General features: G+C 35.7%; 3 protein-coding genes across 4 annotated transcripts; 1 reads left to right on the plus strand and 2 right to left on the minus strand.

Moving 5' to 3' along the window:
• The first annotated feature begins 7,949 nt into the window (after positions 1-7,949).
• On the plus strand, positions 7,950-9,398 carry LOC114747661 (uncharacterized). The gene has a single exon (XM_028936011.1). It carries the CDS (start codon positions 8,044-8,046, stop codon positions 8,986-8,988), a length of 945 nt encoding a protein of 314 aa, XP_028791844.1. The 5' UTR covers positions 7,950-8,043; the 3' UTR covers positions 8,989-9,398.
• A 1,032-nt stretch (positions 9,399-10,430) lies between these two features.
• Positions 10,431-15,566, minus strand: LOC114747650 (uncharacterized). 2 transcript variants are annotated; one of them, XM_028936000.1, is made up of 9 exons: positions 14,972-15,566; positions 13,812-14,479; positions 13,223-13,419; positions 12,709-12,789; positions 12,524-12,610; positions 12,259-12,391; positions 12,094-12,165; positions 11,056-11,205; positions 10,431-10,787 (listed from the first exon to the last, which is right to left on the minus strand). In XM_028936000.1, the coding sequence occupies exons 1-9, from the start codon at positions 15,394-15,396 to the stop codon at positions 10,666-10,668; spliced, it is 1,935 nt and encodes a 644-aa protein (XP_028791833.1). In that variant the 5' UTR covers positions 15,397-15,566; the 3' UTR covers positions 10,431-10,665. The 2 variants fall into 2 exon arrangements, with proteins under 2 accessions (XP_028791833.1, XP_028791832.1); XM_028935999.1 differs by having other exon boundaries at positions 11,056-11,238; positions 14,972-15,565.
• Positions 15,567-18,638: 3,072 nt separating this feature from the next.
• LOC114747649 (quinolinate synthase, chloroplastic-like) lies at positions 18,639-23,417 on the minus strand. The gene is given in 8 exon segments (XM_028935998.1): positions 18,639-18,969; positions 19,053-19,214; positions 19,457-19,941; positions 19,944-19,965; positions 20,514-20,693; positions 20,824-21,042; positions 21,290-21,574; positions 22,517-23,417. Coding segments are annotated over 8 exon segments (2,151 nt in total). The 5' UTR covers positions 23,264-23,417; the 3' UTR covers positions 18,639-18,918.
• Positions 23,418-25,831: the final 2,414 nt, after the last annotated feature.

A 25,831-nucleotide genomic window follows, 5' to 3' on the forward strand; every position in this document is an offset into this window, starting at 1 on the left:
AAATGAGGTACATTTTGTAATTTTCTCTGTTCTTTCTTTTTTTTCCCCTCTCTTCAGATTTTTGAGACAAAATTTGCAGCAGTAGAAACCGAGCATATGCCTTCTTGACAGACCATCCAAGTATCGACCAGGAATGTTTCCTTTTAAGTTGCCCCAAAAAAAAAAAACCAACAAGAAGAAGAAGAATGTTTCCTTAAACGAAGGAATATACCACGATTAAGAATTTATATTTTTAATTTGCTCAAAAAAAAAAGAATTTGTATTTTTAAGTTGAAATGAAAGAAATCCAAAATTAAGATAGTATTAGTATTGTAGTCACGTGTTTGGATAATATTTTATCATTAGGAGTATTTATACCGAGTTTAATTATATTATTAGAGTTTGGATGGATTAAGATATGTAGAGAATATTTATATAAGATTAAAATATCTATTAGGATTTATGCTGCCTCCAGTTTGTAGTTCAATTTATTTATGCTTGTAATTAAAGAAATCATGTATGGTTGGCAAAAAAAAATAAATTTAAGAAATCGTGTGTGATTTGATTTGTGATTCAACAAGAAGACTGAAATTATTCATATTACGTTTTTTCACTCTCTATATCCCTTCTCTTTATTTCACTTTCCCATCCACATTTCGTAACATCGTATTTGGCATCACGTTCTATCATGTCATATTAAAGCAAGGAGAGGTCCTCAAATTGATAAGGACTAAGGTGGATTAGTATTTCTAAATATTTTTTCGTGTATATCTAATATCTTAAAATATTTTATAATACATCTAATATTTTAAAGTATCTTTTTTGATATATTTAGCACATAAAAATATTATTTTAAGATACGTCTAGCGTTGTAAAGTATTTTTTGGTGCACCCAAAATGTCAAAGTATTTTTTTAGGTGTTATTTTTGGGTGCATTCAATACCAAGGCAAAAAAAAAAAAAATTCAAGGTGCTGGACACACATAAAATATATTTTAAGGTACTGAATGCATCACAAAACACTTCATAGTCTGGATGCACCTGAGAAAATATTTCGCGGTCCTAGATGTATTTTAACCCAATTGATAATTCTCCCTCAGCTGCTTTTTATAATAACTCCATAATTGAGTTACATCGCTCCTTTTTATAAGATTTGATTTATAGTCGTCTAAACATTTAATGTGCCTTTATCATTTTTGCTCCTAATTAATTTATATGTTATATTAATTAAAAGGTTTATCACATTCTCCTTCATACTTTCTCTCTCTTATTTGTTCCTTATAAATAAGGGCATACTTGAAAAAATTTTATTTCTTCCGTATTTATTACTTTTAACTAATTTTAATAATTTTCTAAAACAGCATAATTTAGTTATTAAACTCTTATAAAAAAGATACGAGGGAGTATTACCCTCTCAAGATATGTTCTTATAAATATTTCTCAAGCTATTAGGAAACTATAATGTTTGTTTGTGATCACAGTTAGATCTCTAAATGCAGTGGGTGTAGAGTCCGAGAACTAGCAAGCCTTGTTCACTACCATCTGCTGGCTACTCTGGAGAAGAAGAAATGAGAGAATACACTCCAACACTAAGATGGAAGTAGGATCCATATACCCAAGAGCTTCAGCAATAATAAGCTGCATAAAAACGACTCCTAAGAAACTAACCAACATGCAAACGCATCCGAATGATTGCCCCGGAGGTGACCACACCCGTGTGAATACCAGACAGATGGTTCAGGTTGACGGAGCTTTTTCTTTCTTAACCCAAACAGCAGGATGCGGAGGAATCTTAAAAGACACAGAGGGTAAAATCGTGGAAGGATTCTACCACAGACTTGACAAAGGGGACGCCTTCACTGCTGAAATATGGGCTTGCCTCTTGGGTCTCCGAAGAGCATGGGACCTGGGATTCAGAGACCTTATCCTTATGAGTGACTCCACAAATGCACTCCATGCGATTGAGACAGAGCCAACTGATACACACGAAGACTGGAACGTGATTATGGAGATAAAGGGTATGCTGCAACGACAATGGAAGGTGGAACTAAGGCGAATAAACCGAGTGGATAACGCTCAAGCGGACCGCCTCGCCAAGAAAGCCCTTACGAACAGCATCGGTCTGCAAGTTGTCAGTGCCGAGAATCTAGCTGGGTGCATGAGTGACTAAAGTTTCTTTTCTTTTCTCTTTCCGATGTATCAAAAAAAAAAGATCTCTAAATGCAGTTACTCATGCAATTCGAGATAAAAAATTTTTCCCACATTTATATCATACTGTAAATCATGATTGAAAAGATGTTTTTGAAAAAATCTAATACAATTCCAAATAAACCCATAATTGATAGTGTAATTCATATAAACAGAGATTGATTACGTCTTTTTATTTCTTTCATATTTATCATCCCCTCCTTTTTAAGAGATCCCCGATTTATACATAATTGGTGTAACACCTCAATAATATATTAAATAACTCAAATAAATTATTTAACCTAAATTTAATTGGTAGAAACATACTATATATCTAAATAACAAATTTTTCAACTAAAATTTTAATTTAAAATTCTCAAAACAGTCATTGAGTAAATATAAACCGATTAAAATTTTTTAATAATGTATCTTTAAATTTCTACGGTCATATATTGTCAAAACTTTATATTTATTCTATACCAAAATGGTAAAATTTTCTAAACATTATAATGGTGCTAATAATATAAATCTCTAAATATATAAGAAATACTCATAAAAAAATTTGATAAAAAGAAATATATTTATGTACCTAAATGATCCTTAAATCTTTTCTTATCTTTTAGACAGCATGTACTCCTACTCCCTCTTGCTTTCTCTCTTTCTTTCCCATGCTCTCTTACTCTGACTAAATAACCTGAATGATAATATGTAATACCCTCACATTTAATTTTCCACCGCCCTTCTCCTGTTTTTCACTTCCATCCGTATCTTCTTTTTTTTCTTTTTCTTCCATCATTTACTACTACTCCTTTCCCAAATTCTCTTTTCATTTATTACATTCCAATTTTTTTCAACTCTATTTACTACTCCTCTCCAACATTTTTCTTTCATTTAATACACTCTTCAAAATTCTTCTCTTAGTCAATTTCCCCCAACTTTTCACCAATTTCGGTGAAAAGTTGTCTTGTTTTTTTTTAATAACTTAATAATAATAAATTATTATTTTATTTTATTTAATAATTATTATATATATTTTGTATGTTACAATTGGGATTTGAATTGATAGCCCAGATACACAAGTAAAGACTTAATGCCAAATTTCTACTAATGTAACTCAATTCTACATTTAATATAATAGCTGAATAATTAAATTATGAATGTTAAAAAAATTATTTAAATTAGTTGTATATAATAAATAGATATTGTTTTTCTTAAAATATCCTTACTAATTACGTGTATTAGTTAAAACTATCATTTATGAAATATTTAGTATGTACAACTATTATAAGGATTATTTAAGAACAAAATGAATAAATAAGAGAGATAAAATAGATTGAATCTTATATTTAAGATCAAATTGAATATTAAATTGGCTCCTATATTAAGATTCAAATATAGTATTAAACACGTGTACTCCCTCTAATCTCGATAGACTTAGAGTATAACATACTTTTTTTAATTCTAAATATATGAGTTAATTAAGAATTTTATTTAGTATTAAATATAAAGCCTCGATCTATACTTTAAAATAAATAATTTATAATTCTTTGTGAGGAGAATTCACAAAATGTGAAAATTGTGAAATTCCAAATTAGATATTTTATAAAAAAAAATTATTGTCATTCGCCATTCAATTGTTATCAAAACTTGTACAAATATTGTAATAGGTCCTATTTTACGATTTTGTAATTTTTATAGTTTTTTGTAATTTTTTCTGTTTATATTAACTCTATTGATTAGCAATCTCAATCATCCATCAGAAAGGTTAGTTTTGACTGTTAATTTGACTTATATGGTACAATCAGCGGCCAGCACAGCCACATCACTACCTAAATCACTTCCTCCCTCTCCCTTCCTCACCATTAGCTAGATCTGCCTTCTTTTCCGGCCGCTTCCACCACCATCCTCCTTGTATCTTCCCTTGATGCTCCCCCTCTCTTTTCTCCTCAAATGAAAAGAGAACCCATCATTGCATATCTGACTTCTCATGGTTGGTTGCATTAAATGTTCGAACCTCATCGAGCATCAAAGGTTTGCTCCCCCTTCCTTCCCTCTCGTCTTCCTACTCCTTCCCCTTCCCCCGACGTCTTCTTCCATGTCCATGAAGATGAAGGGGGAGCCTTTTCTTCTTTTTTTTCAATTGTTAAATGCTAAATGGAAAATGAAATATTGAGTTGGGTTCGATTAAGCAATTGCTCCGTCGCCCCGATCACTGCTCAGCTCTACCCTTCGCTATTATCAAGACATTCAGCAAATACATTTGAATCAGGGAGAGAGGAGATGGTTTGGGACCTTCATCATCGAAAGCGGGAGAAGAGTTGCAAAGGGGAGTTCGATTATGACTGAATGATTGTTTAGTGGTATTGGTTCTATGGAAGTCATTTTCTCAACTCACAAGAAGATGGAGATGGAGTCGAGGACTATGGTTTGCTAGTGCAAAATCTTGGCTTGGTGTTCTGCATTTTATCTCCTTGCTAGTGTTTGTGTTTTTGGCTGAGAGAATATAAGGGAGTCGCTGGTTCTGGTTTAGCCTAATATATAGAGAAAGATGATGAAGTTGTTTCTATTTTTGCATAATGTAAAAGGCGATGCATTGAATATGGAGAAGAGAGAAGGTGTTGATGGTGAGGAAAGGTAGAGAAAGGCAATCAAATTAGTGGAGTTAGATGAGAGGCCGTAGGTGAGGCTAAGGAGAGATGAAGGAAGACGATGATGACAAAAGAGACCGGCTGGAGAAAGAAGGAGATAATGAGGTGGAGGGTGACATGGAACAAAGGAAGGAATAGATGATGAGATGGCATGCCACATAAGCACACAATTTGGTTAAAATTAATTGGGTAACGGTCAGGGCAACATTACTACTTTTTTTACACTTTCGGATGATATTGCTCCTAAAAAAACTTCTGAATATCTATAGCTTTTGATGGACACTGTCTACTTCTAGGACAAATTTACATCTTATCTCTAAGAAAAATTAAAGGTCTTTTTGAAAACAATGCATGTTTTTATAAATAATTAATGCAACCAACTCTCCTAATCTTTATAAATTAATTATATAACTTTATCGTAGGAATTCGGCCTTGCGTCCTTATCAAAATTTATACTACCTTGAATCCTTAATATAAGAGCTAATTAATTAATTTGAGTATATTAAAAAAATTTGTTGAATTAGTTTGCTAATCAAGTGTCATATTGATTAAATATTTAATATGTGTAACTACCACAAAAATTATGTAAATAAATAAATAAATATAAAAAATAATATAAATTAAAATTTTATATTTAGAATTAAATTAAAAGTAAAATTAATTTTTAATGCAATAATCAGAGATAGTGCTTTTTAATGCACAAAAGGCTGGAGGGCACAAAGGGAAGGACCCGCTACCCGACAAATGTCCCAATACAAAAAGTGGGCCATGCAAGTCTAACTCGATTTTTTGTTGGAGACCAGGCTGGACAACCAAATTTGCATTACGGCCCATAAACGTCTGTCTTCTTTACCCATTTTGTGGGCCTGCTTGTCTCTTAACTTTATTTTGCCAATATTTTGTAAGCCCCATGCACGTAATTGTCAAATCCAAAAAACAATATTTCTTGAATTCTAAAATTTATAATCAGTAATTACTTGAAAATGTGTTGTGATTTGTTTTTCAAGTATAATCAGTTGTTATTATAATATAGTGAACAAGGCTGATTTGAAATTTAATATTCTGGAAATCTTTTTTTTTTTTGGGATTTTACCTAGTAAAAACCCATACATTTTATTTTGTATTTTTTTTTAAATCTCTTGATATTTCGTTCCATCTCTTTTGATCACGTTGATTGCTTTAAAGACACACTAAAGTGAATGCAATTGCAGTCATGGACCACGCCTGCGTTGAATTTTCCCATTTTGAGCCACCACAGAAAATGGCAGATGGATGCCATCCTAATTTTAAAAGATAAGGTTGGAGTGCTCGCTTTCATTTTTTTCATAACCTTTTGGATTAGTACTTAGCATCCCATGCTTTTTTTTTTAAATCTTATCATCAAATATTTAAGCAGTTAAGGTTTTGCAACTCGAATGCCTCTTCTCAATGGTCTTTTTGTTTTGTACAACCAAATGTTGTTTTTAATAAGTCAGGAATTAAACGTAACTATACTCGTTTCGTAATATACTTCCTCCGTGTCTTTTTACAAGCAATAACTATCATTTTCCTCTTGTCTCTAAATATAAGCAATATTTGTAAGTTGTTTTAAATTTTTGTAGTAGATTTCTTATTTTATCCCCATTAATTACTTATTTTAATACTCAATATATTTATTATCTCATTTTCCAAACTATCATCTCTCTCTATTACACATTATTTCTATTTCATAATTCTCTTTATTATAATAATTTTCTTACTATCTTTTTTATACTCTTTCCCTCAATAAATAAGAATATCTTGGAAAAAAAATTCCTAATTTTTACCTATTTATTATTTTTAGCTAATTTTTTAATCTACGTAATCGAGTCTAAAATTGCTTATAAAAAAAACCAGAGAGTAGTTGGTTGATCACAACTAAACCAAGCACCCATGAGCTAAGCCAATTACCCTTGATCTGTGGTCACCTTTCATTGCCTGAGCTGTTTAAATTCAAATTGGTTCATTCATCTTTAATTTTATTTATTATATTTTTGTTTAAATATATGAATAATATAAATAAAACAATAAATTTTCTGTCATTTTATTTCATTTTTTAAATAAGTTGAAGCTGTTGCTTAAGAAAATAAATAGAAAAATTTTAAAATCTAAAACGTCCAGATCTTATTTCAAAGATTTATACTCATGTCATCATCTAAAAACTGTTTTGCATATTCATTACTTGTTCATCTATAATAATAGTAGTAGTAATTTATCTATAATAACAGTGTCTCGAACAGGATTACTTCTAATAAAACGATACATGTGCTTACTAATAATAATAATACTAATAATTATAATATACACAGCTATATCACCCTATCATAAGGGAAAAAAACAATAATTTATGCAGCTAAATCACCGGTTTGTTTAGCCATTTCCTTTTTGATTGAAGCGAAGACCAACAAAGCCTCATTTGTCCTGAAGCAACCAGATCTGTCCCTGCAAAGATTGATTCCTCATGCTTTTCTGCAGCTAGCCAGCCACCCACTTCTTAGATTCCTCTTCCACGCTTACAACTAAATGTTGAAAAACATTAAAATTAGTGAAAACGTGTCAAGACCAGAGAAATATGAGATATATCGTCTAAACAGTCTTAAACAGCTCAGGATTCCTCACACCTAACTGAACTACAATTCGTTTCCTTATATTTTGAAATGAAATTATCAGAATCCCATTTCATGTGCTGTCAAGAATCCTGATAATCCGGTGAAAAATGGCTTCTTCCTTCTTGTAACTATGCCTGGAAGTTTGCGGGTTAAGAAAAATGGCTTCTTAAGTAACTTGGGAGTTAGCAGAACCAAAGTCACTTAGGATTAAGAAAAATGTTTGCGGGTTTGGAACTCGAGAAGTTAAATTCTAACCAAAATTAAAAATACATATATTGATGCAGGTGACAGGTAAGAGAGATTTGACACAATGTGCAGATTATAATATAATATGGGCTGCTTCTTCACTCTCTGCCAATCCATATGCCAGTTTGGAAACTATATTTTTCTTTTTAATTCTAATAAATCCTTCCAAGATCACCTCTGGCAACATCTAGCCTTCATCCAGCTTGTGACTTGGATCTCTCTCACCCCCCCCCCCTCTCTCTCTCTCTCACACACATAAGATTTCTTTCTCCCAGTCCATATATTTTCCCCTCATTTTCAATTTCTGGCCTGTACTGCTCTAATCAACTTCAGATTGACCCATCATCATCAACAACAATGCAAGACTCCATTGGTATTCCGGCTTGCTTTTCTTCTGCAGATAAGTTCACTGATGATCCCGGGGCGGTCACCCGATCGGGCCAGAGGGTTTACATGTCATTATATAGAACAAAGATGGCTGATCAGTGCCGTTTGATCACCGTCACATGGTGCAAAAACTCAATGCTTCATGGCCTATCGGTATCAGTGGGAGGCCTGGAAGGAGAAACATCATATACCTGTAAGGTTGAGCTAAAGCCATGGTACTTCTGGAGAAAGCAAGGCACCAAGCGGTTCATGCTAGATGGTAAACCTGTAGATATCTTCTGGGACCTCAAAGCTGCGAAATTTCATGGAGAAACAGAACCGACCTCGGAATACTATGTAGCAGTGGTTTGTGATGAAGAGATAGTTCTGCTCCTGGGTGATCTTAAGAAAGATGCCTACAGAAAGACAGGTTGCAGGCCAGCTCTTATTGACCCTATTTTGGTTTCAAAGAAGGAACACATATTTGGGAAGAAGAAGTTCACCACTAGAGCTAAATTCCATGACAAAGGTAGGAAACATGAGATCTCAATAGAGTGCAAGAACAAGGGAAGCATTCAGATCAACAACAATGGCGATTCCTTAAACGGGGTTGAGCCAGAAATGGAGATAAGGATCGATGGGCATTTGGTGATTCATGTGAAGCATTTGCAGTGGAAATTCAGAGGCAACGAATCAATTCATCTCAGCAAAATGAGAATAGAGGTATACTGGGATGTTCATGATTGGCTCTTTAGTCCAGGATTAAAGCATGCTTTATTCATATTTAAGCCAATTATGTCATCATCACTGTCATCATCATCTTCTTCATCAACTCCATTATCATCTCAGACAGAGAGCTTTGGGTCACTGGAAACTCTTGGCGTTAATGGGTCATCAGAGTTTTGCTTGTTTCTCTATGCCTGGAAGGTTGAGTAATTTTATCATCAACCTGAAGCTCCATCATCATCACCACCATCATTGATCAACCCCAGCAAGAAATAGAATAGAAAAGGACATATGGGCCTGCAAGTGATGGAGCGACATGGAGTGGGCAAGATAGGGACTAGTTAGAGAGAGAAGGCACTGACAATGCTAGTGGGCCCAAACAGAAGGTTTCGGGAGTTAATTACAGCTGTAGTTGAAAGATTGGGCATAATTGGACAAGACAGATTGGATCACACACACATATACACATGCTCTGTTTGTCTCCATCCACCACATGGACATTCACCGTCCTCCTCCTTGATCTGATCTTGAAAGGAGAGCTATGTATTCTTTCAAAATCCATGAACCAAAGGAATATGTAATCTATATATTTTCTTTATATACAGGAATATAATTCACAATAGATTACTACTACTTGGACTGCATGAATGTCTGTATTTTGCTCATAAAATAGCGTCTCGGAAAGAGAGGAGGGGTTTCGATGAATGGTGGTAGAAAGAACTACGAGACATTTAAGCTCTAAAATCCATGCAAAAAGAGAGTGATTGTTTATTTACTTATCATTTTATTGGATATTCTCCAATAACATCAGCAAATTATTTAAATTTATGAGTTGTGAGCCAATAATGCAATATTCAGCAGACGAAGTTGCCAAGTACTACTTGATTGCTAATCGCTACTTTTCCCAATAAACGTTCCGGTGGGGATCTAGATTGGGTATATTCAAATTTTTTTATTAGTGCATTAGAAGGTTTAAAATGAAGAATTAATAATTAGACAAATTATATATATATAGAGAGAGAGAGAGAGACCTTAGTGTTCTCTCCCCGATAGCTAATCATCATTCAGTCTTTTATCCATATTTAATTTATAAATTATTAATAGATTAATGACACATACGTGTAGGTGAAGAATTGAATCAAAGAGTTCGGTAGGTAAAAGACATATTCAAATGTCCACTCACTCCCAAATGGTAATATTTTTTATTCATTTCTATACATGAACGTAGATTCCTTACAGTTTAGTGTTATAATTTTTTAACACAATTAAGAGAGGGATTATCACACACACTGATCGAGACACGCTTTCTTTGACATCACTATCTCTCTAATTTTACAAGAACATGCAACGCAGAATCGGAGAATCTGCACGCAAACACGATCATGCGACAAGGTAGGTCCTTTAAACAAGGGATAGCTATTGGAAATTTTGCATCCATTGAAACGCCAATCATTAACCTCACATGCACCATCAATTTGAATATAGTATTGCAGGTAACATTTGATGCAACATTTGATGTATTCCACGTGGCTTTAGAGATGAAGAGCAAGTGAACTGCCCAGTTGTTTCTTTCGGAAGCAGTTAAAACAATTTGACCAAAGAAGGATTATTCCCTCTCACAAAACCAACAATAATAGGGTTTCGGTGAATGATTCAAAGAATCCAAAGTAAATGGCATTATTATTGATGAGTATGAAAGTAATGAATAATTTGGAGAGAAAAAAATGAAGAAAGAAAGGAACTTTTACACTGATATGTACACGCTTGCCTAGTAGTGTCCATATACCAAGCATCCAAGTAAAAATTCATATATACACTTCTAACTTGATTTCTGTTCTACTATGAAAATTTTGAGTCAATATAAACAAAACGAAGGAGGAAGTCTGCTCATTTTGAACCAAAACCAAACCACCTTGCCAGGAAGAATTTGCTCTTTTCACGGGAAGCTTCCTTCTCTGTGCGTGCTGGTGCAGGGGTAGGTGATTCCACAGGTGGCGAAATAAGTTTGGCTGCAACAAAAAGTCACCAATTTTATATTTAAGACAAAGATATATAGATATGGCGTTTGTCAAACCCAATTAAAACAGAAACGAGTTTTGAACATAAGATGAGATCCAGTCCGCGTACACTGCTGTTACTAACAATCTATGTACGCCTCCATTGCTAACAAAGATAAGCTTAATAGTTATTGACACCTAGCCTATCCAATTATTAATACAAGATGTCTGAAATAAGATGGTAACGTCTACGGAAAGGAGAAAAGAAACTGATATACACCTGGTTGTGGAGAAACCTTGTTAGTTGTGGCACCTCTTGTATCAGTAGAATTCTTTTCTGGATTAGGTATGACCACTTCATGATCGGATACAATGGCCAACTTCCTCTCTCGAACTCTTTGCTCTGTGTTTCCTTCACAATCTTGATCACCTGTAAAAGCACAGGAACTCCGCAAGGAATGATCTGGTAAAGCACAGTAATGTTACCCATCAGCGGTTACGAATGAAAGCAGCCACAAATCAAATCAACATAAAATACATGACCTACAGTAAGTTGCATTATTCATGGGATATGAATGGTATAATTCACTCATCAAACTATATACTATACAAAGAAGTCACCATCCAACTACAAATAATGATACTCTTACTCTCATAATGAAGGGTATGATCCTATGAGGTCCAAGATATATCTCAAAATGCCAATCCAGATAAAGAATAATATTCCAGATCCATGTATATAAAGAAGTCTGGTCACATTGTTACTCTTGAGGCCGAATATTGGGAGTTAGTTATTATTTAGCATGTGTTGCCTTGTATGATATTCTTAGTTTCCTCTAGATCATTAGAACTTTCTCTTCTAGTTAAATCACTATCACTTTTAGCATTCGTGCAACTTATTATACTGGAATCCCCCCTTTCACTAATATTTTTGCCTTTACCACAAATGTAACTATAAATGTAACTGTCGTTGTATTTGTCACTATCACCTTAAATGTAACCATCAATACAGATTTGAGGATGAAGACAACTGTCAATGCAATTATCAACATGATTAGTTCTAAGAAAATGGAACCCATTCCAAGAAAACATGTCCATAGCAATTCTTCTCACTTCAGTTAACCTATCAAAACCATCATCCAGCCTTTCCCCTGAAAATCTTTAAATTCGACTTGCTAAGACCAATATATACAAATTAGATCATAGTTCTCACCACTGCAGATGTTAGGTTAGCCACAAAAGTTTTTGACATGGTGCTCAGTTAAAGATGCCAGATAATCACTTACTTTCACAAGCCCAGCTCAATATAGATACTTACTTCCATCGGAAGGTTTCCCGTAGTTCTGGTGTAACGCTTCAATAAAAGAACAAGCGTTTTGATCTTGCATCACTGGTAAAAAACCAAAACAAATTGATAGAACAAAACAGATAATTGATGAACTTCCTGCATATAAATTTCAATAAGGAGAACAATGAACCTCACGTTGATCAAATAAAGTAAATCTGTAGTTTGGGGCTGAGCCAACCAGTAACAACTGGACAGCTTCTGAATCTCTTGTCATAGATGATGAAGCTGATGCCTTCAGATTCTGAGTGTCCAGCAGAATGCCAGAAAGCTGCAAATTTACACGTGGGAAGAGACTATTCAGTCTTATAGTACTTAAATATTTCCCAGATCACTTCTTGAAATAGCAAGAGAGATGATTTCATATCACCAAAAAGAACTTAACATTATTTCATCAAATTACCAGAAGGTTCTGCAGCACAGGGTCTCGAAGTAGATCATAGGCATCTTCACAATAATTATCAGTAAGAATGGTACACATAGACCCAACCTAAAGGAACAAAATAAAGATAAAATCATATATAAAACTCAGTACCAAGCTTTATTGCGCATAACTTTGGGGTCGCACTTGTTCTTAAAATTTGATACCTCGCCAGTAGCACTTAGGATATCTTGTCCAACCACATGGATGGTCAGTCGACCAGACACCATACGGTCTTCCAAGTCCACCTGCAAACAAGTTTGCAGAACAAATTAGCAACCAATACAAAGCTCATCTAACCTACTTTTTTTTTTTCTGGTGAAACCTACTATTTATTTATACAACATCAACGTACCAAGTAGATAGACAATCATGATTCATGAGGGAGAACTTCAGTTTTTCCCCATAAATCATAATATTAGAAGAATATTTCAATTGAACTTGGCTTTTCAACTTTTATGTGAAGGCAAATAACTTGTAAGGCCATTTATATGCAAGCATTTTGGGATATGGGTACGCTGAAAGGTTGTCAAGTATTGCAAGGACACCCTTGTTCGCCAGTAGAGCATTGGATAAATGCATAATTGATTATCAGACATTGTCAACAATTGAACATGCAAAAAAGAATTACACCTGTCCCATCTAAATTGATTTTTAGTATGAACATAACAAAAATCTCACCTCGTCAGCAAAAAGCAATGAGGTAGCGTCAAGGCCAGCATGGAAAAAGAGCCAAGCAGCCTGCCTTAGCTTCAACATGGAACTTCGCCTCACATTCATAACAGGAACTACCACATTGTCTCCTCCATCATCTTTCTCCCTTTGCCTATACCACAACAGCCAGGCATAACATATGGCAGCCACCATTGATGCTATACCTGCACTACACAAATTGAATTACTAAGCCTTTTTTTCCACATTAATTCATGCAGGTAAAGCATATGTCGTCAAAAAAGATACAAAGACACCCATATGTCACTTGCAACCAACCTTCCAACTTCAGAAATCATAAACTAATTCATTAAACCTTCACATTTCACAGCAATAAAATTGAAACTTTCTGTAGCCTAAACGCCACTTCACACATTCCCCTTAGCACGTGTCGTACTCCCATTGATTTAAAATTAGAGATAGGTATTTCAAACATATTTGATAAAACAAGCTTGCACAAGATTGAAATGTCCCACGTTAAGGACTCCAGTAGTATAGAAAGTACCAATATTTTGTAGCAGGGATAACATATATTGACAAGGGGGAGGTGAGACTTAACTGTTAGAAGGCCCAGAGAGCACAATTGTGGTCTTTGCATTGAGCTCCATGTTCATCACTTTCTGAATTAAAATCCGCTGCTCTTCAAGAAAACGATTGAGAGAATGATCTACGGTTCTCTCTCCCTTCTTGGACCGTCCATAAGCATCCGTCCCGGGCGCAATTTTCTCCAGCGAACAGGTGGACGACAACAACATTCTCCGGTGAGCCGACTGGACAGGATTTCTGGGGGGAGACAGTGGCAAAGAGTTCGGCGAGGAGAACGTCCGGCCGACGGCAGGTTCGACGACATTCTTGGGCGGTGAGAGAGTAGAAGGCTCCGGCGAAGGCGCGAAAGTCCTAAAGGTCCGGCGGGAAAGGACTTGGTCAGCCTGTGGGGGAGGAACAGAAGGGTCGGTCTGGAATCGAGACTTGCGGTGGAAGGAACGACGAGGCGGGAAAGGGGAGGATGATCTGCTGGGTTCGGGGGCGGAACAAGGGTCTGAAGATATGGTAGGATTGGAGGGTTTGAGGATGTTGGAGAACCACCTGTGGACCGCCGTAGCAGGGGATCCATCATCCTCAAACGAGGAGGAGGGTTTGGTAGTGAATAACGTGTCGGATTTGTTTCGGCTGTGTTTAGCTGTTTTCGAGAGGATCTCCCCACCGAACCCTTCCCCTGCTCTGTTCCTGTTTCACTCAAATCCACTTTTTCTTTTTAATCAATGTTCTTTACTAATATATAAATTTTACATTAAAATATTGCGTTAATCCAAAGTTTAGGAAACTAATTATTCTTTCTGAAGGCAAAATTGCCTCTAATTCCCACAATTGTTCATGATTATGGTCAATATTGATTAAATTGCACCATTTCTAAAACTAATTCGAAGGAACATTACAGCAATCACAATCTAATATCCAAGATACCAATTCCACGGGACAGAAAACTTACCAGGCCAATTTGCCATTTGACCATAATCTAAAGGCTAAAAATTGTATTAAATGTCCGTAATTTGTTTTTATATTTATTTTTTATCTATTTATAATTATAATATTTTATGTATATAATGGGGAAATATGCAGTTGACCAAAAGGGAACTTGTAACTTTGGTCATTACGGAGCTGGCTGCAATAGCTATGTATATAAGTAAATTCAAAATTGTATCTTCTACACAGACGTACCTTCTGGCGGACCTGGAAAGAGGGTCTCTTCTATCTAAAAACCGAAAAGCCGCCGGTGGCGTTCCTTGTGCAGTGGCCGCAAACCTTGGGGATCCAACAAGACGACGAGGTGAGTCGCATCGTGTTGGAGACGCCGCCACCACGTGCCGCGCCTCTTCCAACCACTCCTCTGTCATCCTGCTGCTGTTGCTTCTCGTGCTGTCGTCAAATCCAACATCGTCGTCGTTTTCCGACAATACACTGCCCCCTCCGGCTCCACCAGTAAGGTCATAGCTTTTCTTGTCCTTGTCAACTGTCCCAAAAAACATGTCCGTCATGAAGTCGCTGAGGTCCGGCACCGGCTGCGACTTCCGCCGCGTCTCCGCCAACTTCTTTTGCAGCATTACTGATCCTCCTTTACCCTCTTTGTCAAGCCTTCGCTCCATATATATGTACGGATTCAACACATGCAGAGCTATACGAGGTGCGTACTGTACTATTAGCAAAGGTGTATGTGATTCTTTATTTATGTGAGATCGCAATCACAGGTCCAGAAGATGGAGAATATATATGGGGATAAATATACATAGGAATCATCGATAGGTTTTACCTGGCAATTGAAGGATGTTTCGAGGCCGGCCGGCTTGGGTGGGAATTTATGTCTTTAGCGATGGGGTGTTGTTTAGCTGAGGAATGATCTGTTTCTCAGTTTTCACGTCTTGTTGCTCCCCCTTGCCTTCAAAACCAGAATATAAAGATATTGTTTTGTAGTTTGGTTTTTTGTTCTTTTCCTTTTTGTTGGAATAAAACGATAGAATTTTGTTACGTAGCACTGGCTAACTTAAAACATATGCATGTACTTATGGTCGAGTCGAGTATGGCATGATTTCAGACACGGTATCGTAGTGTTCGAGTGAATCCTTAGGATCAATTTGTTTACAATTTAAATATATATTTTAATTAAAATAAAGGGAGAGTTGTTGAGAGATCCTTAAGGTAAACATAAGGAATGTATTAAAAAATTGTTTTCACAGCTTATTTTGATAAGCAAGTTGGTAACTATATGATTCAAAGATAGTACAATCCAAAGAAAAAATTACCCATAACTCTAGACTGAAAAATTAAGTACAAGGATATCGTAAAAATTTCATATTTAATTTTCTCATCACACAAATATACGAGGTCCAGTAGTCTCGGTTACATTTTTGTCTCCAGGAATAGTAGACTTCGAGGATAATTTTTTTTTTTTTGGGGTAGTAATCCATTGCATGATTTATAATGGTCGGTTTCTCTGTTATTCTGTGATCTTCATCAGCAAACTGCATATATACATATACATATACATATATATTATTGCCTTGCCTTCTACTTTTCAAAAGAGTAGCATGAAAGAAACTAGAATTCTCATTACCCTCCTGAATGGCTGAATCCAGGTTTCTCTACCTTGTTTATCAGTTGACAATAATATAGCCTACTGACTTGAAAAAAAATTAGGGAAAATTTCACTGTAGGACCGCAGAAGACAATTAATATCAAAGAGCCCCCAAAACTTTCTGAAACCTCACTGCAGGACCAAGGACCAATTTGATATTAATTTTTAGAGTGAGATTACAATAATGCCCTCCCTTTTTATTTTATTAAAAAATAAATATTTACCGGAGTTACTGTTCCGGCCATCGGAGGTCGGAGGTCCGGCCACCGGCGCTCAGGTGGCCGCCGTCGGGGTCCGGTCACCGGTGGCCGGAACAGTAACTCCGGCGGGACCTCCGGTGGCCGGAGTTTTTTTATTTAAAACAAAGTGGCCAAGGGAGGGTTTGAACCCAGGACCCCTTGGCACACCAAAAGACTTGTAACCATCAAGCCAAGCAACCCATTCAATTATAAAATGTAAATAAAACTACATATAACAAAATAAACGCAACAGTTCAAATGTAAGTGAACAAGTGAAATTAGATGATTTACAAGTGGAATTCAGAAATTTGCAACAAAAGTTAGGCAATTTACAAATAACATAATAGAAGTCATAACCCAAAATGCAAGTGTTTAAGTGCAAATGAGCAAGTGAAATTTGAAGATTTACAATAAAAGTTTATGGATTTACAACCCAAATTTGGTAAACACAAGAGAATTCACAACCCAAAATGTAAGTGTTTGAGTGTAAGTGAACAAGTGAAATTAGACGATTTACAAGTGGAATTCAAAAATTTACAACAAAAATTAGGCAATTTACAAATAACATAATGGAACTCACAATCCCAAATACAAGTGTTTAAGTATAAATGAGCAAATAAAATTTGAAGATTTACAACAAAAGTTTATAGATTTGCAAGTGAAATTCGACAATTTCACTTGCTCATTTGCACTTAAACACTTGCATTTGGGGTTATGACTTCTATTATGTTATTTGTAAATTGCCTAATTTTTGTTGTAAATTTCTGAATTCAACTTGTAAATTGTCTAATTTCACTTGTTCACTTATACTCAAACACTTACATTTTGGGTTGTGAATTCTCTTGTGTTTATCAAATTTGGGTTGTAAATCCATAAAATTTTATTGTAAATCTTCAAATTTCACTTGCTCATTTGCACTTAAACACTTGCATTTGGGGTTATGACTTCTATTATGTTATTTGTAAATTGCCTAATTTTTGTTGTAAATTTTTGAATTCCACTTGTAAATCGTCTAATTTCACTTGTTCACTTACACTCAAACACTTACATTTTGGGTTGTGAATTCTCTTGTGTTTACCAAATTTGGGTTGTAAATCCATAAACTTTTATTGTAAATCTTCAAATTTCACTTGCTCATTTGCACTTAAACACTTGCATTTTGGGTTATGACTTCTATTATGTTATTTGTAAATTGCCTAACTTTTGTTGCAAATTTCTGAATTCCACTTGTAAATCGTCTAATTTCACTTGTTCACTTACATTTGGACTGTTGCGTTTATTTTGTTATATGTAGTTTTATTTGCATTTTATGATTGAATGGGTTGGTTGGCTTGGTGGTTACAAGTCTTTTGGTGTGCCAAGGGGTCCTGGGTTCAAACCCTCCCTTGGCCACTTTGTTTTAAACAAAAAAACTCCGGCCACCGGAGGTCCCGCCGGAGTTACTGTTCCGGCCACCGGTGACCGGACCCCGACGGCGGCCACCTGAGCGCCGGTGGCCGGACCTCCGACCTCCGGTGGCCGGAACAGTAACTCCGGTAAATATTTATTTTTAATAAAATAAAAAGGGAGGGGCATTATTGTAATCTCACTCTAAAAATTAATATCAAATTGGTCCCTTGGTCCTGCAGTGAGGTTTCAGAAAGTTTTGGGAGCTCTTTGAGATTATTTACCTTCTGCGGTCCTACAGTGAAATTTCCCCAAAAAATTATGGAGAGGTTCCATTTCCAGCTTAAAAAGTGATTCATTTAAACCTGTCAAAGTAAATGATGAGATTTCCATCTTTTCTGTGCATTGATTGCTGAGAGAAATTCATGAGCCATTGGTCAGCCATGCCTCACTTCAGTGAACCGATCGGTTCTTTTCGGTATGCAACAGCTGAGTATCGGACGATTCAGTTCTGCTGCATTTGAAGCCTCCAAGTTATTAAGGAAGCACTTCTAACTTTCAAAAACAAAAAGAAAAACATGATGCCAGACGCCTGCACAGTACTAACATTTCAATCATGGAGAGGAGAGGCGAGGGATAGAAACCAAAAATTTTATTACATTCCTTTTTATCTGATAGCAAGCAAACTATATTTCGTGACCATTGTAAGTAAGCAATTTAAGAACCTTCCCACATGAAACATAATTATCATACAACAGATTCTGGTTGTAGCAACCACGCTTTAAGAAAAATCCTCGCACGGTCCTAGAATATGTTTCCATTGAGGATTGTTTACAAGTTAATTAGCAGCACATGCTTCTGTCTTCACCTCCACCTCCTTCTCATCTTTTTGACCTCAACCCTCCACTGTCTTAGGAATCAAGAATCTGACTGACTAGCTTCTCCGGAAGCTTTTTAGTAGCCTGTGGAAGCATCCGAAGGTGAATCTAACAGTATATTGTCTCACATCAACAAGAAAAAGATTTCCCCCTTAAAGAAAACTAACCTGGAAGTTCCTCATGTGCAAAATTGGCTCACATCCAATATCTGCTACTGATTTCCCATTTGGAGTCTGCAATGTAAATCGGTCTGCCTTGTACTCAGAAAGGTCAGCTTTCTCATCAGGGAGGTGATGGCAAACTTTTAGAAGTGAATCAAGAGAATTCATCTGGAAAATTAAAAAGAAACATCAGAAGACTCCTCTTACAAATAATATTTGAACATTGATATATTATAGTTTGGATGCTCAAGCCATTCCCCGATGACCAACCTTTATAACTACAGTTCTCAATTACTTGCAGATTGCAGTTATTAACCCAACTGTAAATCAGTTTTTAAAATTTGTCGTTCATGGAGAAAGTAATATCTAAGCAGATAAAGTACTCTGCTAGACAAAGCGGCGAGTCCTACCTTCATGTATGGACAGGACGCACAGCCACCATGAATGGAACAACCCTCCCCGCTCGCTACTCCAGGTACAACAGGAAGTACAATATCACTCGCAATGGATTGTGGGCTTGAGGTCGAACTTGAGGAAGTTCTTGAAATTGAGTCTGATGAAACTGGAAAGACGATTTCAACAGTAATTTTTGCTCCTGGAGAAGATGATTTTGTAGGCTCTAACAAATTACGTACTGCTGCCACAATTGAAGTTATCATCCCAGATTCTGTTCCTAAAACAAATTGGAGATGATCATTTACATTTCTATCTAATGCTTCTCGAACCCTCTCCTTTATGAAATCTAAGATGTTCTGGGTGGAGCCAACCACGCCCATTCCCCTTCTTTTTGCTTCCATAGCCAGGGAAAACATTTCTCCAGGGACCTCAAGATGTGCAGTAAGGAATGCGTCACAATACATTTCTTTTATCTTTTTCACTACTTCATGCCCAAAAGATGATGTACAATGCATGTTCCATCCTGACATCAGGAGTCCATAGTAAGGAAATGAATAATATAGAACTAGAATGGTTAGAACTAGGAAAAACACAAAAGAACATGTTGATGAAAATGGCAAGTTAGCTATACATTCAAGTCCTCTTGAAAAAGGGGAAATGAACCAAAAGCGATATTCAAGCATTACAGGAAAAATCTCAAGAGTAAAATTGGTGAACCAAAAGTGATATTCAAGCATTACAGGAAAAATCTCGTGTAAAATTGGTAGAATGGAAAATTTCTACAAGTCATGCGTCAAAAATTAAGATCTGAACTCGAAAAGAAAAACATAACGAAGTCCCAATAGCTGGAAGTTAGAAAATGGGAGGAAAGGAAAATATAGAATATGAATGGAAATATCAATCAAGGTGTCGTCATTGTCAAGCATCAAAAGAAGTGAGGGGGGAAAGCTCGGAGTTAGCCATAAACAGTTGAAGGATGAGCATGAAGACGGTTCATATAATCACTTCCAATCCAAATGCATACAAACTCAACTGTATCTTAGCTTTTCAAATATTTCTAAAAGATCTTACCTGATAATAGTGCAGTCGGGGTAGTAGCAATCTAATAGAGTCTCGATTGTGCTCTGGATGTAGCTCAGCAATCTCTTCATCAGTCATTTCTGTCATCTGCTGGAACAGCTCTTTGATATTTGCACCCATGTAGGAATCAGGTCCATACCATATGTTCAAAGCAGGTATTTGAGCAAAAGCCTGCACAAAACGAGAGCTACATACACATAAATAAAAGAATAAAAAAGGGCTCTTTGGTGCTCATCACATGATGCATCCATTTGAGATTACAAAGCCAAAGAGCAATATCAAGAGTTTGTATCCTACTAACCTGTAGAATAGTCTGGACAACATTTGACGAAGTACAGGTTATTGTTGGCACAAGCTCATGAGCATATGCTTTTGTCTCTAACTTAGTATTAATGTATATAACATGCAAAGAAGGAGGAGAACTAGAAGCTGCATCGAGATATTTCATATACGTAGGAGTGGCAGCAGCATCAGCCAGAGAGCAACCAATACGTTCATTTGACATCCTATACACACCAACCTGCATGTAATTCCCAAAGAGAAGAATTTCAAGGATTACCGACTAATATGTTGCGCCAATACTGAACTTATTCAATATCTTTTCTTGTAACACATGGGAAATGGGTAATACAAGCTATGCACCAACGTTACGAGGGAAGTGCAATATAGAGTTCTTTTTAGACAAGCTTCACATGTCAGCATCACCTCTGCATTACCTTAACCGATGGCTAGGTTCAAAACTAAGAAAATACAATAGAAAGGCATACCTCGCCAAAACCAGCTTGGTCAAGGATAGCACGCACGTTTTCTGACATAAAATCCACACCTAACACTGTTATGAATTGGCACCCAGCTTTTGCCATTTTGACAGCTGAATCTGCCATGACTAATGAGTCAGATATATGGATATGAGGCCACTGCTCCTGAGCAGCAGTTAAGATGCCTTGAACTTCAGGATCCATGTAGAAGTGTGCAACAACGCCAATTTTCTTCTCCTTGAGCACACTGGCAAGTTCATTAATCTTTAAATCATCTGGTGAAAGGTATTTTGCCTGCAAGAAAGCTAGAAGGAAATTAGGTATTTAATGCTGTCAGGTTAATATTCCACGCCTGTTTACTGTGCAATGAACATGATTGCCCAGATGTAGTAAACGGGCTTATAGCTTATCCTGTGATTACATGGCATCATTGTGAAACATGAAACTTTCAGAAGAAGCAAGCATAACATTAATTCAACTTCCAAGGCATCTTTCCCCATTTGTAAATGAGATATTGTAAATTCTCCAAAAGCTTGTTAAATAGAAGTTGTTTTAGTTGGGAAGTCAATGAAAATAACCAAGAGGAAGACCAAAATTTAAATGTTCACCACTGACTAACAATCATGAAAGAAGACAAAATCATCACGCATCAGATTGTTACAACAGAAAAAGGCACAAACTAACAGCGGTTCTCTCATATCTTCCTTGGACAGATAAGATGATTCCGCCAAGAATTGTGAATTGAGGCATTTCTTCGCTTTTTTTATGCTAGAAGAGTCATATTTAGAAAAGATACCACCTTTCTCGGGCAACAGTTGTAAGGGTTCTAGTAGTAGATTTTACAAGAGAAAATCATTCAGAAAGTTAAGAAGTTATCCCAATTGTAGATAATCACCATCGTCCTCACTGAGTATTACCATGGTAGCCGTATTTAACCCAAAATTTCAGTCCATGTTTCTGCGCCTGTGTGTACGTGGACAAACAGTTTCTTTAAAATAAAAACCAAGCCACGCCGCAAACGAAACAAATTGTTTGTTTCAAGCTTACAGTTATGCCCATTGAACATGATCAACAGTCGACACTTGATATAACTTCATACAAAAAAAGATGCTGTTATTGTGAATTTCAATTCACTTTAATCATGCCCATTGAGAAATTATTTTTCAAAAAAAAAATGTTGACTAGATATACAGCGCAAGTCAGAGAGAACTAAAAGGTCGGCGAGATATTGCTAACCTGAGCTTCGGCGTAGCTACCTTTAGGATGAACTCCATCAGCAGCCACGATCAAGGAGGGAAAAGGCTCAAAGGGCGGTTTGCCTTCCCTCTCTGCTATCAGTTGCTTTGTTCTTTTCTGCATACTAATCAGAACGTTATGCCAAGTATTTACTCTTGAACGCTCACTTCCAGGTAAACCAACGTTAAGAGCCACCAAATCATCCGTTTTCACCTTCAAAACCTCCTCTGCAACGCACCCGTCGAGCATCCAAACCAAGCATGAGCAAAACCCCCTTGAGATTTCTGAGTCACTATCAGCCGCAAATCTCATCTTCCCTTCGCTGTCGATTCTCACTTCCAACCAAACCTGCGCAGTGCAACCCATGACTCGATTCGAGTCGACGCGGGCTGAATCCTCCATAGGGGGAAGAAGATTCGCATAATGCAACAGACGCTTGACGCGATCGATGGGCTCAGACAAACCTCGAAATTCATCGACCAAGCACTGAAGCTTCGAAGAAACCAGCTCGGCGGTTTGCGATGCCGAGAAAGTGACAGCAGAGCATCCAAAGCCAGAAGCAGAGTTTCGAGGGTTTGGTTCCACAGAGTTTGAATGAGGGATATGGGATTGGATGCATTTGATAGGCTTGAATAAGGGCTGATGCGATTGAAGCCTGAAATAGGTTGGTTTTGAGGCGGCGGTGGGGTTGAGTGAGATTGACAAGAAGGAGGAAGTGGAAGAAGAGGTCACAGACATGGCTTCCATGAAGGAAGAAGAAGTGCGAACTTTTAGGATCGGAAAGTAGGAGAGAAAGGAAGCGAGGAGTGAGGGAACGAGCAATGGGAATGGAAAGGAGAAGAGCAGGGAAAGAGAAGCGAGCCTCCAGGGTGATCACGGAGCCTCCAACAAACCAACCAACAAACTTGGCGCTAAAAATAGCCAAACGAACGAAGGAGAACGCAGCGTAAATCCCAAAGGATAGGGTTAAAGATCCTATTAACTACTGCCTCTGTTACATAGCCGCGCTGCAAAAAAAACCTTTATATTACAAATATGAAGTACTGTTAATTATTTAATTTTGGTTTAAATGATGGGAAAATGCAATTAAAATTTTACAATATATTTTGATTAGTCGTTGACATAGTTTAATTATTTTAAAAAATACTATCTCCGGTTCTTAATATAAGACTTTATTTGTTTTTTATTTTAGTTCTAAATATAAGATTCCAATCCATTTTGTCTTTCATATTTATGTATTTTTTTTCTAAGGTAGTCCTTCTAATAATTATATTTCTATCCAATATAGTTGATTAGTAAAGATATTTTAGGAAAAACAACATCTATTTATTACAAATAACTAACTCAACTTATTTCCTTAATCTCCTCAGATCCGTTAGCTTAGTCTTATAATTAGGATCGGAGATAGTATTTTTATACTAATAACAAATTTAATTGGTCAAAGAATATATACGCACATATTATTATTACCAGCTGCTCAAAATGGTTTTACTATACCTACTATTTTGGGCATCATTATCGTAGCTGATATCACAAATCTGGATCGAATAAACATCTTACACCATCCACATTTAGTTTAGTACTACTCCGGTACTAAATGTATCATTTTAAGTGTATCATTTTGTTGTGTAATTTACCTTATAAAATAAATTTTATATTTAGATTTAAAAAAGTATTTTAATATAAAATATTATAAAAAAGTGCAACTAGAGACATTACTTACAAAATTGAGAGCCATGCTGATGCAGCTAATTTTGAACTTCCGCCTCAATTTTTTTTTTGGAACAAAAAGAGAACTCTGCAAATACAGACTTTATAAAAACATCCTCATATCCAATACTGATTTATTTAGAATCAAAACAAAGAGAATTTAATTTTCTTACATATTTGATGAAATGACTGTGTGAGGTTTATCTTAATATATCTTTAAATATTTTAAGTTCTTATTTATACTCTTTATTTTAAATTATTAATTATGATGAAACCACTCATAAAAATTATCTTTATTGTGTATTTTTATTTCCAGCATGGTTTCCTTTTTTATTTCACATGTTAATTATTGTGTTATCATTAATATATAAAAATTTCGCGTGATGATAGATGTATTACACTACTTATAATTTGCATAAGTTAGGCGTCGATACTGACAGAGGGTAGTCTTGATACTATTTTGGAGATGAGAGGGAATGGGAAAGAAAGGACCAACTTGGTTTAAATAACAGAAATATACGCAGAACGGAAAGTGTCAGTAAGATAAATAAGTCAAAACAGGATCACATGCCAAGAAAGTTTTATGTGTGCATGTGAAAGGGACTATACTCTTTAACTATACGACCAAGTAGGAGTGTTCAATTTGTCCCGTTCTGATCTTAGTGAGTTCAGAATGGGATAGGACAGGATAAAAAAATTTCAGGACGAGACAAAAACGGGATAGGACGAGACACTAACCGGGACGGGACAAGACGCGGGACGGTGTGGTCTCGTCCCTTCCCGGGATTTTTTTAAAAAATTATTTATTAATAATTATTATTAGATTATTCAATTTACTTATTAATAATAAATTTTATTTTTATGGTGTTTTGTAGCTCTTAAGTTGTACTATTATCTCAAAAAAATCTCATTTCTCAATAAAATAATTTATAAAATTATTATATAGTTTTTTTTACTGTATTTTTTTACAGTATTATTTTTACACCTTTTTATCCTATATAATTGAGCTTTCTACATAATATTTTTTTATAATATTTTTATCTTTAGAAGCCCAATAAAAAATAAGTATTATAACATAAAAAAATTCATAAAAAAATTATAGTATTTTATATATAAAAAAAAGAAGAAGCGGGACGTCTCGGTCCCGTCCCGGCTCGGGATCGGGATAGAATCGGGACGGGACGGGATACGAGACAAAATCTCTGTCCCGTTCTGTTCACCGAGACGGGATCGGAACGGGCCGGTCTCAGTCCCATCCCGTCCCGTAAACACCCCTACGACGAAGCAGGATTCAAATTGGGATTTAAATTCTTGCTCTTTATACTATATATGCTATTTATAAATATTAATATAAGAGTTAGTTAAGAATTCTTTGTACTAAGAGTTAGTTGGGAGTTAGATTAATTTTCAATATAATATCTCAATTTATGTTATTTCTTATTTATCATTTTTTAAGCTAATTTATCTTAATCATAAATTGATATATAATTTAAAATTATATAATAGTATTTTAAAAAATTATGTCACACTTGTTATAATTAATTAATTTATTTGAATTTCTTAATTTATCCAAACTAATTAAGTAATTCTTACATGAAAAACTGA

This window comes from Neltuma alba, unplaced genomic scaffold, assembly GCF_004799145.2.
Source record: "Neltuma alba isolate B1F8T4 unplaced genomic scaffold, ASM479914v2 tig00005399_pilon, whole genome shotgun sequence".
In the NCBI taxonomy this organism is placed as follows: Eukaryota; Viridiplantae; Streptophyta; class Magnoliopsida; order Fabales; family Fabaceae; genus Neltuma; species Neltuma alba.